This window comes from Aedes aegypti, chromosome 1 (genome assembly GCF_002204515.2).
Source record: "Aedes aegypti strain LVP_AGWG chromosome 1, AaegL5.0 Primary Assembly, whole genome shotgun sequence".
NCBI classification, from domain to species: Eukaryota; Metazoa; Arthropoda; class Insecta; order Diptera; family Culicidae; genus Aedes; species Aedes aegypti.
Genome location: NC_035107.1, coordinates 4,914,107 through 4,932,522, shown reverse-complemented (window position 1 = coordinate 4,932,522; position 18,416 = coordinate 4,914,107). Strand labels below are relative to the sequence as shown.

The following is an 18,416-nucleotide window of genomic DNA, read 5'->3' as shown; positions in this document are numbered from 1 at the left end:
TTGAGTTCCAGTGAAGTTGCAATTCCTCCTCCGCTCCAGTAGGTAGGTGGCAGAGAAGGAGAATAATGTCTGGATGGAACTGGTGCTGCCATTGCAACAGAGCACATAAATACACATCTTGTTGTTCTTGACAGGGCCGAGGCGTTTTGTGTGTGGAGGTGGCCAAGGACTGAATGGTGTGTGGGCGGGACAACTCCCTGACGACACGCCTGCTTGTTTCCGTTGTTCGGTGCGAAGAAGACGAAGACGACGTGGTTTTGCCGGTATGTCACCAAAGGAAATTATCAGTTATGGATTTGCGGTTTGATTGCTATCGCAAATAGTTGGGATTGTGTGTAATCAAATGTTGTGATGGGCAATGTCATTAGACTGTCTTACCCTTTATCAGTCGGTGTTTCATACAGGTTTGCATTATGTCAAGATTTATCTACATTTAACAGATTTTCGCGAATATTTGAAAAATAAAAACAGAAGAAGCATTCTGCCAAAATAACACAGATTTATACAGATATTCCTCTGTAATTTTCATTTCTATCTAAAACTAGTGGTCCAGGCAAACTTCGTCTTGCCATCAAGTAGGCTGTTTAAAAACGTCATTTAATCCCCCATACAAAATGACACATTAGTCTTCTCCCGTTTTCCTAATCATTCCGAAGACTTTCCCAAACTTTTTCCTCGCACAATCACATCGCGTCCCTTGTCGAGGGCTACAATTAAAAACATACGTCAATCCGTTCATCCGTTCTCAAGTTATTTCGTGACATACAAACACCACTTTGTATATCGATCGATATTTATATCGATTTTTGGGATACAAATTAAGAATACAGATACTAAACTGAAGTATACAAAAATCCTGATAATTCAAAAACAAAAAATATATAAATTTAAGTATCGCAACCCTGGTTCCATGATGTAATATCGACTCATGAAGACATTTCCAGGCTACAAAGACATGGGGTAAGTCATGATTTTGCTTTGAAGGATGAGTGGTTGGTTTACTTTGTGTTCAAAGCAATTGCGGTTATAAATGATTGCAAAGATTTTAAGCTTGAGAATCACCTTCATTTTTTTTTTGAATTCTCTACAGAGCTTTCTACTTGGTATTACAATAGCGACTTCATATTGGTGAGTTTTGACAGCAGTAGTAGAAGTCTTCCATTATTGCTGATATGAAATAAAAATATTATGAGTCCTCATCACTATATTATAAAGCATAGCAAGGCATAGCACAGACTGACATTGCAATGGTTGCTATACTCTGTGATTTATTGGAACTAACAATTTTCGCTTGCTCCCAAAGTGCACAAACTTGAAACTAGCTTTAAATATTTGTTTCGGTAGAAGATTAAAAAAAGTATGTTGACATTAGCAATGTCGAATCATTCTAAGTTATTTGCAGCCATGACAAAACAAGAAAGGCATGTGTATAATAAAATTATATGAAACATAAACCGACATAAACCCTTGTCGACTCTCAGTGAATTATAGCACAGCGATAACAACGGTTTATTTACGTCCGCGTGCCGGGAGTTTACTTCGACTATTCGATAGTTATAAAGCGTATTAAATTCCTTATTACATCGGAATACTAGCGTTAGTATAGTGTGTAGCAGCTACATGCTTCAGTTGCTCAATTAACGGTGATTCATACTAGCTTTCAAGTGAAAACTTTTTGCTAACAAGCAAAGCGAGCCGTCATCACAAGCGTCGCAACGAACTAGCACGGATCCCGTTCGATTTGGTGTATTTGGCTTGCACACTGTAGTGACCGGCCATTTCTTTCCACAAAACTCACAACACACGGATTGTACTAAAACACGTTTTAATCCTTCAAACCAAACCAACAAATTCAGTCTCGAAATTTGAAATTTTCCTAACAGCCTACTTCGATTCAAAAGCCCTTTACTTCGCCTTCCGCTCATTCAAATCTGTTCTATGTTTCTATCTTTTTCTATTATATTTCCCTTTGCCCTTCTCATAATCCCTACACACACCACTGCCGAGCATTGAGTAGCAGTTTCAAATACCGCTTCGGCCATGGCCGAGGCTAGTCAAGGGCCCCATTTGGGGGGGCTCTTTGATAACCCTCCAGACAGTACAATAGGCACACTAGTTCCTAGTTGGCTACTGAGCAATGACGAGATAGGATACCAGATCGTACTCGTAATGCAAGTTCGCCGTGAACTAGATTCAGGAGAAAAGGAAATCAACCACCGTCTTCCCAGCCCGATTGTGATTGGATTGTCAGTAGAGCAAGTGATTGGTGCTGAAAAAGCTAGAGAAATTGTCGCTTCTAAAGAAGGTAGAGGTACGAAATACCTTCTTCGCACGAACTCTCGCCTAACTGCCGAAAAGCTTGTAACCATCAAAAATCTGGTAGATGGGACACTTGTGGAAGTCGTTCCCCACTCAACCCTCAATTCAGTCGAAGGTGTGGTCTACGAGCCGGATTCAATAAACGATGACGAAGAAAAGATTCTAGACTACTTGAAGTGTCAGAGGATAACTAAGGTTCGACGCATTCGGAAACGGGTCAATGGAACTCTTCGTAACACTCCATTGCTTTTATTGTCACTGAAAGGCGCTGTACTCCCCCAGTTCATATACTTCGGATTACTACGAGTTCCAATTCGTACGTATTATCTATCGCCTCTTCTGTGTTATAATTGTGGAATCAATGGACACCCTAAAAAGGCCTGTAAAGAAGCATCAATCTGCCTACACTGTTCACAAAAAGTACATATTTCCGATGGGGAACAGTGTCAAAACCCTGCGTTTTGTTTGCATTGTAAGGCAAATCATCCAATCCACTCGCGCGAATGTCCGAAGTATCAACAAGAAGCGAAAATCATCAAGCACAAAACCGACAACAGAATCTCTTTCAGTGAAGCCCGCCGTGAGCTGCGCGATAGATGTGGCGATACGTACGCCAGTGCATTACAACAACGGTTGAATCAAGTTGAATCCGAAAAGGACACGATTATTGCCAACCTTAGAAAAGAACTCGAAGCCGCCAAAGCAGAATTAAAAACTCTGAAAGAAACCTCACTGTCAAACCACACTAACGGCGAAATTGAGATTCAAAATGTGGTGCAGAGCAGCATCCCGACGGTAAAGGGAGTTGATATGGCTACAAAAGACACTAACAGCCAAATGCCGTCGTCATCCGATTCTGGTACCATGACTGGAACTCGGACAAGCGTAAATGCAACTACCGGAAGGAAATCTCGGAAAGACAAACTATCAATGTCACCTCCAAAAGAATCTTCGCACAGCACGAACAATAGATTGCTTCACAATACGGAACTGCGAAACCGAAGCCGAAGTGACAAGCGTATCAATACCTCCCCTCCGGATCGGAACCGTGAAAAACGAAGGCATCTAGATTGCAATGATGGCCGCTAGTAACTCTCCCTCGTACGCCCCTGAAAATACCGACCCTGCAATGAATCCGGACCCTGATATGGACAACGTACTAGCAAAACTCCAAACTGAGCAAGACGACCCTCGCATACAAATGGACTACGATTATGAACTTCTCCTCAACAACACGCAACGAGAAAAAATAATAGCAAATGTAAAACGGCGATTTGAGGGAGGCGAATGTGTAGTACCCCCCTCACTTCCAAGCACGGAAGCGTGTCTAGGCAAGGAGGCAATCCGGGACGTCTCTCTCCAACCCGTTGACTGCCGATCTCCTAGCTCGGTCGCAAGTATACATCATCAATCATGTCGACCACCACTTCCGAAAGAAACACTTTGGAATTCTGAAGCATACGACCGGCTGTGCCATTTTCGAGCGCTGCCCTCTAATAGCAACGCAGAAGGATACTTCATCATTGATCGCACCACCGGTATCTTCAACCAAGATTCGCCAAGCGCGAGGCCTGCCACGTCGACCCTGACCAGGGATGTTCCGGTTTTGTCCGAAGAGCCTCTGGCGGCAGTCGGCGTGGCCCCTTCATCATCTCCGGCAAGTATTCAAACTTTTATATCTCAAAACCAGCAGTCAAACTCCATTGGTCTTTCCAACAACCTAGGGCTACAAGCGGCTACAATTCATCAAGACGAAGATTCAAAAAACGATGAGGACTCTCTCAGCAACTCGACCTTCGGTGACGCAAGCAGAAAGATGTTTTTTCTCCAATGGAATATTCGCGGCCTTTGGTCCAATCATCCCGAATTGTTCCACCTAATCTCGCAGAATCGTCCAATCGCAATTGGATTACAAGAAATGATGTCTAAAGATCCTAGCAACACCCTCCAGACGCAGTACACATGGAACCTTGCTAATCGTCATTACAGTCAAGGCGCTGGTGCAGCTGGTTTAGGAATCTTGAATGAGGTTCCACATCACTTCATGGTGGTAGACACTCCAATCCCGGTCTCCGCCGCACGACTGCATAGTCCATTCAACACTACCGTGGTATCCGTATACGCTCCTCCAAATTGCCCGGATGTGGACATCGTAGAAACTTTAGAACACATCAAAAACAATCTAGAACCGCCATTTCTCATTGGTGGCGATTTCAACGCAGCCCATGAAGCATGGGGCAGCACCAAATCAACGCGAAAAGGTATGCTCCTTCTTACGTGATTCGTAGACAATGACCTGATAGTACTCAATAATGGAGAGCCAACGTTTATCAGCTCATCCCATGGCAGCACATCTTGCATAGATCTAACCGTAGCCTCTAAAAGTTTAGCGAGAAATCTATATTGGTCGATATCTCATGACACACACGGTAGTGATCATTTCCCGATCCGTGTCCATTCTGAAGAAAGCATAACCTGTACAAAACTCCGGAAACGTTGGCTATACAAAAACGCCAACTGGCCACATTACGAAGAAAACGTTGAAAATTTTCTGCGTAACGAGCCCAACTTGGATCTTTCAATTGAAGGAGTAACTGAAATGATCCTTAGCTCCGCTAAATCAAGCATTCCACGAACAACAGGCCAACCACCCAAAAGAGCAGAGCTATGGTGGACAGATTCAGTGAAACTTGCTGTAAAAGCACGGCGAAAAGCACTAAGAAAACTGCTATGTGGAAAAAGAAGATCAACGGTTAAAGGACTCTCGATTGATGACAAGTACGAGCAGGATCCAGCAATCATTGCCGAAAACTTTGCTGATTACTTCGAAAAAACTTCAACGGGCGATAGTCACGAGGAAGTACTGGAATCAGAAAGCAGGCGTGTACCATTGGTTTACCCAGAGAATAGTCCATTGGACAGTGACTTCAGTTACCAAGAGCTTCTACGAGCAATCGATGGGACCAGAGGATTTTCAACAGGTAACGATAACGTTGGTTATCCCATGATTCGCCATCTACCCATCTCCGAAAAAGTGGCAATGCTACGAAGCTTCAACCGCGTCTGGGCTGAAGGCAAGTTTCCTTCTCTATGGAGAGAAGGAATTGTTGTACCAATCCCCAAACCTGGTGTTCAACCGAATTCTGTAGAGAATTATCGTCCAATCACTCTACTGAGTTGCATTGGAAAGATATACGAGCGCATGGTGAATCATCGTCTGACAACTTTCCTCGAAAAAAGCAAGTTTCTCCATCCGGGACAGCATGCGTTCCGAGCCGGCAGAGGAACCTCGTCATATTTTGCTGAGTTGAACGAAATCATCCAAGAGGCCAAACGAACAGAAACTCATCTTGAAATCGCTCTATTGGACATCCGGAAGGCATATGACCAAGCCTGGAGACCACATATACTCAACCAACACGATCGTGTTCACGTCGGTAATCGGATGAGAGCTTGAATTGAAGAATACCTAAATGATAGGCGCTTCCAAGTTCAGTACAGCGGATCTTTTTCATCTAAAAAAACATTGAAAAGCGGAGTGCCGCAAGGATCAGTCCTAGCAGTGACTTTGTTTCTCCGGGCCGTGAACACGGTGTTTGAAGTAGTTCCCAAAGACGTTCGGATCTTGGTGTACGCCGATGACATTTTGTTAGTAGCAGCATCCAAGCAACTGTCCACCGTACGACGAAAACTTCTGACTGCAGTTGCTGCAGTTAACGACTGGGCTAAAAAAGTCAAATTCCGTCTATCAGCTTCTAAGTCTTGCGTCCTACACGTATGTCAGAGAAAAAGACACAAAAAAGCGCGGGTAAGATCAGCAATTGTGATCGATGGCGAAGCAATCCCAGAAGTAAAAACTGCGCACGTTCTAGGGGTATGGATAAACCGGAAAGGTAATTTTTCCACTCATAGTGCCAAGACAAAAGAAGCACTTCACAGTCGGATCAACTTCATCAGAGCTTTGGCGCCGAAAGCAAATCGATCAACCTTGTGGAAAATCTGCAATGCAATTTGTTTGTCAAAAATGTTGTACGGTATCGAACTTTTCGGAACAGAACTAACCAGTTCTCTGCAGCCTATCTTCAACCAACTGTTAAGAACATCATCGGGGGCACTCAAATCTTCTCCGACCTATTGTCTTGCTGTTGAAGCTGGGGAACTGCCACTAGAGCTACGGGTCATCGAAATACTAATCCGTAAGTACTGGTGACTGGTGGAAAAAAACGATAACGGCTATCCTCATCTCCGCAATGCGGTTGATACTGCGCTCCGCGAAACTACAGGAGGTGTTATTCCTGATATTATTAAGCTTCAACGTGTTGGCCGCCGTCCATGGAACTGCCTTCAGGTAAAAGTAGACTGGTCCATTAAAAACATCTTCAAGAAAGGCAACAATACCAGTATAGCAAAATACGATCACATCAGAAGAAAAATAATACTAAGTAATAATATTCAAATCGTGCTAAACAATAACAAGAAAAACGAAATCAAACTATTGAAATTTGTTAATGTAAACTAGATCAAATGTAAACTAGATCAAATCTCATGAATGTAAACTAGATCTAATCTAAATTAAAACAGAGTTGAATGAACCTATGCAGGTTAAAACCTCTTAAATAAAAAAAAATGTCGACTCCTGTAGTGACGTAATGCATCCAAAAATTGTTTGAAAATTACATAAACGTAACGTTGCCACGATAAAAATGTGTTAGCATAAGCATGAAAAGAGCTCACTAGTTGGTAATCCTTCCTCGACTGAATGCAAATATCACTAAAAAACGCAAACCGGACACGATTGATCATAATTCCGTCGCACAAGAACATGAAACGAAATCAATAGACGACACACTCTGTAAATCCTCATATGCAAAGTAAAGTTCAAAAACCGATTGAATTATATTTCTCGCGAAGATAACAGATTCAGTGACCTGCGTCGGAAGATTTGATTGGTGGAGAAAGAGGTCCAGCAATAAATCTAGAAATTCTGTACATATCCTACAAAAAGTACTTCGAAAGATTTCTCCATGAGTTCTTCAAGAACAGGGTTCCATATCGAGATTCCCTGCAAATAAACTCTTCAGATATTTCTCCAGCAGCTTAAAACTCTTCTGAGAACTAAATTTTCGTGGTATTTTATTAAAGGGTTTGCTGTTGAAAGCACACGAAATTATTTCAATTAAGCCAGGAACACTACAGAAACACACACCCAGGAACAATACACGAAACACTAATTTTATTGTCAAAGGTATGTAACAATAGCTTCAGCTTCAGCGAACAGCAATTGGCAAACTATTGATTAGATTTTGAAAACTTGTTGGGTCATAGTCTGCAAAATAATGTTATTTTGAGCAGGTAACCCGAGTTCAACCCAAAGTTCTTCAAAAATGGCTATTAATCATCATATACTTTACTTTACTTTACTTTTGCTGGCTCTACGTCCTTCAAGACATGACCTGCGCCACAATGTTACGCCAACTAATTCGGTCCATGGCAGCTAACCTCCAATTCCTCGATCGTCCCACACTTGCAAGATCCTGCTCCACTTGGTCAAACCATCTAGCTCGTTGCGCTCCCCTTCGTCTTGTACCGGCCGGATTTGAGTTGAACACCATTTTTGCGGGATTGTTGTCCGGCATTCTCACAACGTGTCCCGCCCATCGTACCCTTCCAGCTTTGGCGATTTTCTGGATACTGGGTTCACCGTAGAGTTGCGCAAGCTCGTGGTTCATTCTTCTCCTCCATACGCCATTCTCACATTCTCCGCCGAAGATCGTCCTAAGCACACGTCGTTCAAAAACTCCTAGCGCTTGCAGGTCCTCTTCGAGCATTGTCCACGTAGAGGACTACCGGTCTTATCAGCGTCTTGTACATGCTACGCTTAGTACGGAAGTGAAGTTTACCAGACCGCAAGGTCTTGTGGTGTCCATAGTAAGCACGACTTCCAGCAATGATACGTCTTCGAACTTCTCTGCTGCAGTTGTTATCCGACGTTATCAATGATCCGAGGTAGACAAATTCGTCCACCACCTTGAGCTCATCCCCGTCGATCATCACGCGTCTGCCTATGCGAGCTCTATCACGCTCGGTTCCTCCAGCCAGCAGATATTTCGTCTTCGACGTATTTACCTTCAATCCAACCCGATCTGCTTCACGTTTCAGCTTGGTATACTGTTCAGCAACCACCTGGAACGTTCTTCCGACAATGTTCACGTCGTCAGCGAAACAAATGAACTGGCTGGATTTATTGAAGATCGTGCCCCGCATGTTGAAGCCCGCCCATTTCATGACACCTTCTAGCGCAATATTGAACAGGAGGCAGGAAAGACCATCGCCTTGTCGAAGTCCTTTGCGTGTTTCAAACGGGTCCGATAATACACCCGATATCTTCACACAGCACTGTACACTATCCATCGTTGCTTTGATCAGTCTAGTCAGTTTCAAGGGAAAACCATTCTCGTCCATAATCTTCCATAACTCTTCGCGGTCGATGATATCATAGGCCGCTTTGAAATCGATGAATAGGTGATGCGTAGGGACTTGATATTCGCGACACTTTTGGACGATCTGCCGCAACATAAAGATTTGGTCTGTCGTCGATCGCCCGTCCACAAATCCGGCTTGATAACTTCCCACAAATCTGCTTGCCAGTGGCGATAGACGGCGGATAATGATTTGGGAAAGCACTTTATAGGCTGCATTAAGAATGGTGACCGCTCGATAGTTCTCACATTCTAACTTATCACCCTTTTTGTATATTAGGTATATTATTCCCTCCTTCCACTCCTCCAGTAGCTGTTCTGTATCCCAGATCCTGGCTATCAATCGGTGCAGACAAGTGGCCAACCTGTCCGGGCCCATTTTAATAAGTTCCGCTCCAATACCATCCTTACCAGCTGCTTTGTTGTTCTTTAGCTGTTTGATAGCATCCTTAACTTCACCTATTGTGGCAGTTGGCACGTCTCCCTCATCCGCCGTACTGATGAAGTCATTCCTCCTGCTGTCTTGATCTTCCTCCTCTGCACCGTTTAGGTGTTCATCGTAGTGCTGCTTCCACCTTTCAATCACCTCACGTTCGTCCGTCAAGATACCTCCATCCTTATCCCGGCACATTTCGGCTCGCGGCACAAAGCCTTTGCGGGATGCATTTAGTTTCTTGTAGAACTTTCGTGTTTCTTGAGAACGATACAGCTGCTCCATCTCTTCGCACTCCAACTCTTCCAGGCGGCGCTTTTTATCCCGGAATAGATGGGTTTGCTGTCCTCGCTTCTGTTTGTATCGTTCCACGTTTTGACGGGTGCCTTGCTGCAGCATCATCGCCCGCGCTGCATTATTCTCGTCCAAAACCGTCTGACACTCCTCGTCGAACCAACCGTTCCGTCGATTTGCTTCCACGAACCCAATGGCACCTTCCGCTGCGTTGTTTATGGCTGCTTTAAGACTACTCCAGCAGCCCTCTAGAGGGGCTTCGGTGAGCTCTCCCTCTTCCGGCAACGCTGCTTCAAGGATTTGCGCGTAATCAGTTGCGACTTCGGGTAGCTTGAGTCGTTCCAGATTGTACCGTGGCGGGCGTCGGTACCGAATGTTGTTCACAACGGAGAGTCGTTGGCGCACTTTAGCCGTCACTAGGTAGTGGTTCGAATCGATGTTTGCGCCGCGATAAGTTCTGACGTCGGTAATGATCGAGAAGTGTCTTCCATCAATCAAAACGTGGTCGATTTGCGATTCAGTTTGTTGGGGTGATCTCCAGGTGTACCGATACGGGAGGCTGTGCTGGAAGTAGGTACTACGTATGGGAATAATCGACGTTGCACAAGGACTCAAGAGATTTAGCTTGGGAGTAGCTTTCCATCTTCAATGTACACTTTCGAGAACTCAAAATATTAAAAAGACAATAACTGCACCGGCCACGTCCTCACTTTCATCGGGGAAGGGAAGGACGACATCCATTGTTACTAGAGACCGAGATCACCTCTGCATCTCCATGGTTGTTATGGGAAGAAGTTAGTGGGGAGGGATCATAGCTACATGATCAGGATTCGCCTTGGTAAGTGATGGGATCCATGCAACATCAGTTCAAAAAATCACCTATCAGTACTCTTGTCAGTACTCTAAAGACAACATGAACATACGGTAAGTCGAAACTATTAGCGTCGAACCATTCAAACGTTATTTTATAACGATAAAAATCAGGTAAAAGTAAAGGTTGGGGCTTTTGAAGTTAATGTAAAAAAGTCTATGTCGACACTAACAGTGACGAACTATTTTTTATTTTGTTAAACTCATTCATTTAAGTAACATTCCGACCGTTGTCATGATAAACACACGTTTTATGATATATGTAAGTACCAAACGCTTAAGCTTAGGCCAGAAACACATTTTTAATAAATTTTCATGTGGTTTAAGTTCAAACAACTTTTTTTTTCCTGTTTTTGAATTTTTTTCACACCTTTGTGTTTTTGTTTTTCGTGTCCCTTGCGAAATGTAAGATAGAAACAACTCCAGTGTTAAAATGTAGTATTTAAGAAAAAAATCAGTGAACTTTGAAGAGGAATTCATGAAAGCATTTTTCAAATGATTCAGTTGAAAAGACTTGATGAAACACGAAGTATTTAATAAGAGAAGATTGTGAAAAAATGCTGTTTTTTAGGAATTTGTGATAAAACTAAAGAAAAACATTTGGAAGGATATGCAACTTATCTTTGATAGATTAGTTTGCAAATCCATCGTCCATAATTATTCCTTATAATTGATTTGGGCAGACTCAAGACCGGTTTCAAATTTTTGAGGTTAACAACATAACACTTACTACGATGATGTCGTACAAAAGATTACAGATTTTTGAAGAATTTCAAGGCGTTAAACTACAACAGTTCCATAATGTCAATTTAATAAACAATTCCATATGTGAGGTATACATTGCATTCCATTTACGGATGCAATTGAATGATATGGCTCCCCGGAGACTTTTCATGCGGCTCGCCGTGTCTGATCCCCTTAAATTGTTAATTAATTTTAATCCTCGCACGTATAATTACACATGCAATCCTCAGTAATATTTACTCAATCAATTAGTCAAAACCTCCACGAGCAAACACCTCTGAAAGCCATAATTATCCGTGTATAATTCCCTCGGTGTATGTGTGCGTTTGTGGCCCATTCAGAATGTCAGTCTCTTCACCGTTCGCACCACAGGAACCACACTAGAGAAACTGAACTGACAGGAAGCGACGTCGCGGATAGAGAAGACGCTTACAGGGGATGCCATCACCCAGTCACCCATTCATATATAGATGGAACGCGTTCTGGATGTGTCATTTGGTAATAAATAATAGGAAATGTAATAGTCCTTCAAGCTGGCTTCCTTACCCCGAGTCGTCTCTTCTGAACATTGAACCGGATCACGATATGGCTCTTCTCTGCCATTCCAGGCAACATACCTACATATGAACAAACGGTGCGTACTTTTGCTCTATGGATCGAAGCAACCCATGCAGAGAAAGAAACGTCACTTTTCATCTGCTGTTGTGGCTCTGTTTGGCATGGCCTGCTGGGGAATGCAATTGGGAACATCCGATGAAGACGTCCCAGGAGATTTGAGGTGTTAGATCCCTCAGTTCTGTAACGTACTCAGTGGATGACCTTCTCAGATCCATCCTCATGGTTTGTACTGCTGCCCTGCCACGACGAGGTAAAGCGACCAGTAGAGTGTCTTCCGAGGGCCTTGAAAAGGCATATGATTGATACTTATTGTTGTTAGCTGCTATCTGCAGATGCAATCCTCCACACAAAAGACGTTTCCACTGGTTGCTTCTTCAAGGGCTGCTGCGATACAAATGAGGGCGACGCCTGCTTCTGAACAGTCAGTCAGTGTTGTTACGACATGAAATGGGCATCCAAGGGGCAAGGGGTTGCTCATTTAAACAAGAAATCGGAAACACTGCATGTGACCAAGATGGATGTCATGGCACTGTCATTCGGAGAGCAATTATTAGACAAACCGGATCATCCACTTGAGGAACAATCGTACGACCTTACTCGACAGAGAAAATGCCTGTTTTTGCATCTGACGTCATTCAAAAATAGTTCAAATCGATCGCCACAGCTTGCTGAGAGAGAAATCCGCAATGATGATGCTGTTTTTCAGTGCGGAAAGAAACAACATTTTTCAAATCTCGCAAAGCAAATCAGAACAATGGTGACTCAGCGAACAGTAAGTAATTACACAAAATGCTGATTCAAATGGAATTTTCTATGGAACCAGAACCGGAAACAGGAGTGCTACAGTGCTCCGTAAAAACTATACTATTACACCACAGCAAAAAGGAAACGCGAAAAGTGGATTTCTTCAAATTTGCGGTGGAGATTGTACCGGATCCGTGTGCTCTATCTAACAGCGTATACAATGTTGCTTCTTTTTACAGTTGCCGATGATAGCTACATTTTGTGGTGAAGAGCTCACAACTTTGCTGTTAGCTTGAACAACAAACTTAACGTTGAGGAGCATCCTGTACTCGGATTTGGCAGCAGCAAATCTCGAAGGAAATTTACGTTATATTGAAGCTTTACCACAGTTAGGTCCAATGAAAAATTGTATGCCATGTCTATTTCAGTTGTCTGTCTGTGAATATGTCTGTGGATTTGCATTTAGATTGTTCTATCTATTTGTCTTTGAATTTGTGTATTTTCTACTAAATTTTTCCCTAGATTTATCTACAAATTTATCTGTGGATATGTTTGAACTGCGTTAATTTGTCTGTGGATTTATCTCTGGGGTTATCCGTAGATTCGTCTGTGTTTTTATCTGTGAATTTTCTCAAGATTTGTCGCATTTGTTCATATGTTTATCTTTTATTCTATGCATTTGTTAAAGGATCACTCTACAGATTTGAAATTGCAATTGTTCGTGTATGTGTCTATTGATTCGAATGTAGATTCAAGTTTAAATTGAAATCACAATTACGTGATTGATTTAATGCTAAAAAGCCAGTCTTTAGTTTTGGCAGCCACGTTGACTATCAAGCTTACAATTTCTAAGTAATAAAACTCAGCACTCACAGTTTATATTGAATAGAAAAAGTGCATTGGGTTTAAACTGAATTGCAAAAATTATGATGATACTTTTTCAGCTACATCAATGCAAAAGCAATTAGTTTCCATTAATTCTAAATCATGAGATGAATTATCAACAATCATCAACGGTGCCTACAATTTTCAATGATGGCCTACTTCGCCTTAAAAGATTATTCGTGTTTTCATTGTTTGTGCAAAATATTCTCTCTTATGAAGAATGTTGACTAAGTCAACATCTTTTCACTGTCGGTCGTTGATCGCTGCAAGACAAAGTTGTTTCTCCATCGGTCCAAAATGCAAGCAGATTCACTTAGTGTGAATAAAATATGTAACGCAATAATTAATTCCATTAGTGTTTTCTTGATGAGGAACCTTTCCCGGAATTACTTAATCCCCGCCAAATCCAGTGCACTTACCGATGTTTCCTATAGCCACTGTCGTAGTGTTGCTGCTGCTGCTGCTGTTGCTTATTGTCGTAGAACAAATTTGTATGATAGTCGCCCTTGTGCCAGGAAGTCTTTTTATCACTCTCCTCGTCCTCGTTCGCCTCGTCTCCCATCCGATGGCCGTCTATGTTGAACACCCCGATGCCTCCGCTGCGTTCCCTCTCCCGATGGTGCGTCGTCCTCATCCCATTGTAGAACCCATCCAAACTGTTGTATCCGGTGTTGGGCTGAATCTGGAAGTTGCCCAAGCCGCCATTGTCTTTGTACGGTGAGTAGCCATTAAAATTGCCATTTGCCAGCGATGCCTTCCGCTCGACCTCTGCGAAGAAAAAAAAAAAGCAAACACAACAATCAGAGCAGGCCGTGCACAAATAAAAACCAACATTTCATGACATCCTACGCACGACGACGACGGCCAGGAGATTTATTTGCCCGGGTGAAACAAAAGCAGGCGGCGGCCGACTTAATCCAATGACAGTCCATAAACTCGTAAAACTCGGCATTTAATGTTGAAATTTCCATCGGAAATGCTCTCAGCAGAGCCATCAAAATTAAAATTTATGTACCCACTCGCTCCGGTTGGCTTCGCTTCGGCTGGGCTGCTCCCCTAATATGACATCCGAAATAAAAAATGATTCAGTGCCACGACACCCCTCCCCCCTAAACCACACTGGTTCCGTTTGTTCTACAAAGTGGTCATAAATAACCTCAAACATCCTTCCAAAAAAAAAGAGGTTTTAAACTGTCACTAAACATGGCAAACATGGAATAAAGGACGTTTCTCCAGAATGTGCGCCTTCTTCCAAGGGTGAAATGGTTGATGTTGATAATTTCATCAATATGAGCAACCAGTTCGATGCTCAACATACATTTTCGAACATCAAATCAAAGCAGCCTCTAGTACAGGCTCTTTTTCATTCAAGTGAGGAAACAAAGAAGGCCGCTTATCGTGGTCAGTTGTTCCGAATTTGGGGGATTTATGCAGGAGAGTGTTTTGCCGGAAACTCCTAAAGGTCGCGAACTTTTTCTCAAACATCTTGAAGAGAAGAAGCACAATGGTTCTTACTAATGACGACAAAACTTAGCGTTCGTTCAAGGTCGTACTGAAAAGTCTCTCAAGTGACCTTAAGTCACCAGAAGAGATAAAAAATGGGATAAATGATTAACTTGGATTTTCCCCAGTTCAAGTAATCATTATGAAAAAGAGAAACCAATCTGGCATTCTTCGCGAAAGGCTTTCTAAAGAATATTATTTAGTTCGCTTGAACAAGCGTTATATAAATAACATTTAAGCTCCAGAAAAAGCATGACTTTTGTTCGGTGTCTGCGTGACATGGAAACGTTCCCAAAAACTTGGAGTAAATCTCCAGAATCCCACTCAGTGCTATCGGTGACAAAAGTGGGATCATCGTACCAAACATAGCCGCATGGATGCCAAACTTATGATTTTCGGAGGTTCATCTCACGTTAAGGACGTCTGTCCGGTGGAGGAAGATACACGAAAATTTGTATGCGCAAAATACGGGGGCAACCATAAGTCTAACTTTTGGGATTGCCCTTCACGCAAACGAATCGTTGAGGCTCATAGACGGAAAAGTTTTACTTAGCCGGAAATCTCCAGCCAGAATTTTCAACAATGCCCAACAAGTCTCCTAGTGATTTTCTTACTGAACAATAGAATCAAATGATTGATGCGATGTTCGAAACTGATAGTTCGTGTTGAGTTTCTGCTCAGAACAGATGTAGTGCATTTATTTATGTATCACAGTGGAACACGGTTTTGTCTCAAGCACCAAAATACCACTATTTACTAAATTAAGGGTTGCTGAGTCCATTGCCGTTTTCAGAAATATCGTGGCACGTCTAGTTTTTGAGATATTGACTGTAAAAAAATGCAAAATTTGACTGTTGCAGCCAACTTGCATGTAAGTTTGTCATCTTGTACGGCAATATATTTGCTCAATTTGTAACAGTATTCAAACTTCATGTATAAAACAATAAATATCAACAAAGTTCATAATATTTTCGATGGTAAAACGTTATTTTTTGGTGGTTTAGAAAAGTATTGTATTATGCCATATAAGAAAAACGAAGAAGTTTATATGAAGACTGCAAGCATGTTGAAATAAATAGATTTAAACTGAATTTTATCGTGAAATTTCAACTGATTTGTATATAAATTGAAAGTTCAGGACCTATTTATTATGTTTGGTAGATTATATCACAAAAAAGCTTGATTAATCATACTATAAATTTCATATAAACATCAATAAAACCAGTGTTTTCACAACTTTGGTGACCTGTAGCCAAAAATTGTGACGTGCTGGAACATTTCTGTGAACGGCATCAGATTCAGCGACCCAAAATCAACTAGAGACACATAATTTGATCCTTGAGACACGCAAAAGTGGCATTTTTGTTACGCTGTGTATTTATTGTCGTCAATCATGTTTGTAGACCGTTACAGAGAGTTTCTTATGCTCTAGTTTCACTAATACATCTAAAGATAATGTGCGGAAGTATTATTTTAGCTTCGCTTTGGACCAAGTTAAGGCAATTAAATCGTAGTTTCGAGTGCTAACAATAATATGCTGAAGTTGTTTTTGTGCCTTTGGTTTGTTTTTCAAAAGGAGTTCTTGTATCAATAGGGCAGAAGGGAAGCTAAAATGGCTGGACTCAAGGTTATTTTTTTGCGAGTACGGTTCGAACGTGGAAGTGTGGAGAAGGACTTATTGGAACCATGGATTTCGTGATCGACAAATATCGGAGCTGCAAGCTAACATTGCTGCTAACTCAGTGGTTCGGTAAGTTAGGCTTTTTAACCTGCCACCAGAAGCTGAGGACAAGGAAATTTGGACTGTTATGTCGAAGTTCGGGAACATCCAGCTTTTGGTCCCGGACACAAACGGAGCTGAAACTGGCTATCAAATTTGGGATTCAGTTCACCAATAGAAATCAAGGAAGGCGAGGCAATACCTGCAACTGTCAACGTTCGGAACACAATCGATTGAGGAGGAAGGTTGCTCATTGAAACGAGGCAGAGATGGTGTACAACGAAGCGTAGAGACCGACGATAGTTCCGAAGAAGTTGATAGTATAAAAAAATTGGGAGTCGTTTTTTAGAAAACATGGGGTGCTATGGTCAATGCTTATTATGATAGGTTGATAACAAATTTTAAAGCTGTTTTGAAAATGTATAATGTTCGTCAGCCCAATTTGACAGAAAGAAGTTAGTTTTATTTTTTTTTCGTATTATTAAAATTATGGTATGTAGCGCAGATAATTTCATTATCAAACAAACAACTAGCACAAATAAAATCATTTGGACGAGTTTTATTTTCAAACTAAATAGAAATCAGCTTTACGTGCATTATTGAGAAGGTGGACTTCGTTTCAAAGTACGGGCTTAGTAATTCGCATTTCTGAATGATCTCATACCGAACAAAAATAAACTAAAGGCACACAACATCTGGCACATAAGCGAGACATTTTGTGACCAATGCGGTTTATCTGAAACCAAATGCCCCAAAGCCAAAATGATCTTGAACTGGTGCTCGAATGTAGTAAGACAAAAAGTAAAAATCATCGTAGCAGTTGAAAGCTGCTCTTTGGCTGACAGCTAAAGCGATCGAATTCAATTTGAGGATTCATGAACCAAATTTATTCATGTTCAAGTAAAAAATTCGAGAGTTGAGATTGAATAACAGAAATGTTTTCAACGCGGAATTTTTCAAATATTTGTTGATGATACTATGGTCGTAGTAGTAAGTAGAATAATAAACATGCCATATACAGGTCGGACTCGATTATCCGGAGACTCGATTATCCGGGGACTCGATTATCCGGGATTCGATTATCCGGAATTTTAGACTCGATTATCCGGAATTTGTTTTTTGGTGTTCTTGTTTTTCAATTTTTATGCATAAATCTGAGATAATTTGGTATTGCAATATTCAATATGAATGGTTTTGCAGTTTAGAAAGTATTTAAGAAAGGGGGGGGGGGGGTTTGAAAAAGTGGTTTTGTGTGTATGCTACTCAAAATTTTTGTTTTTCTTGTAGAGACCACTACTGTTCCTAGAAAAAATTTCTGGCTACGCCACCGCATCATATAAATAAAATAACAAAAAGAGATAATATTAAAGTTCTTTTATCAAAGATAACATTTTTTTCTTAGTGATTCGATTATCCGGAGGATTTGATTATCCGGAGTGAAAAAAAAATCGATACTCCGGATAATCGAGTCCGACCTGTATTGGATGGCGTCGTGGCTAACAAAATCATCACGTAACGCACATGTAATACACACTGTTGGATTGTGTATTGAATGCAAGGTGTGTGTATTTGTTTAACTGCCATTTAAATCCAGGTGTTAATATTTATTTTCCCACGTTGAAAATTTGCACGATAATCTATGCGTTAACAAAACGAACAATATTTTTCACATATTTCGTATTAGAATGCTCGTTCTTTGGATGGTGAAGAGGAAGAGCTGTTTGAATGTAATCCGTCAGCCTTGCGAGTTTCCCGGAAATAAGTAAAAATGGCTTATGCGCCACTCCCGAGGAAGACCATTTACCCG

General features: G+C 41.6%; 1 protein-coding gene across 1 annotated transcript in view; it reads right to left on the bottom strand.

The window, feature by feature from the left end:
• LOC5572379 overlaps nucleotides 1-18,416 on the bottom strand; it is a 516,304-nt gene that overhangs the window by 54,028 nt on the left and 443,860 nt on the right. Inside the window, exon 7 of the mRNA XM_021838796.1 lies at nucleotides 13,806-14,154. Within this exon, the coding sequence (XP_021694488.1) occupies nucleotides 13,806-14,154 (349 nt within the window). The remainder of the gene's footprint in view (nucleotides 1-13,805; nucleotides 14,155-18,416) is intronic.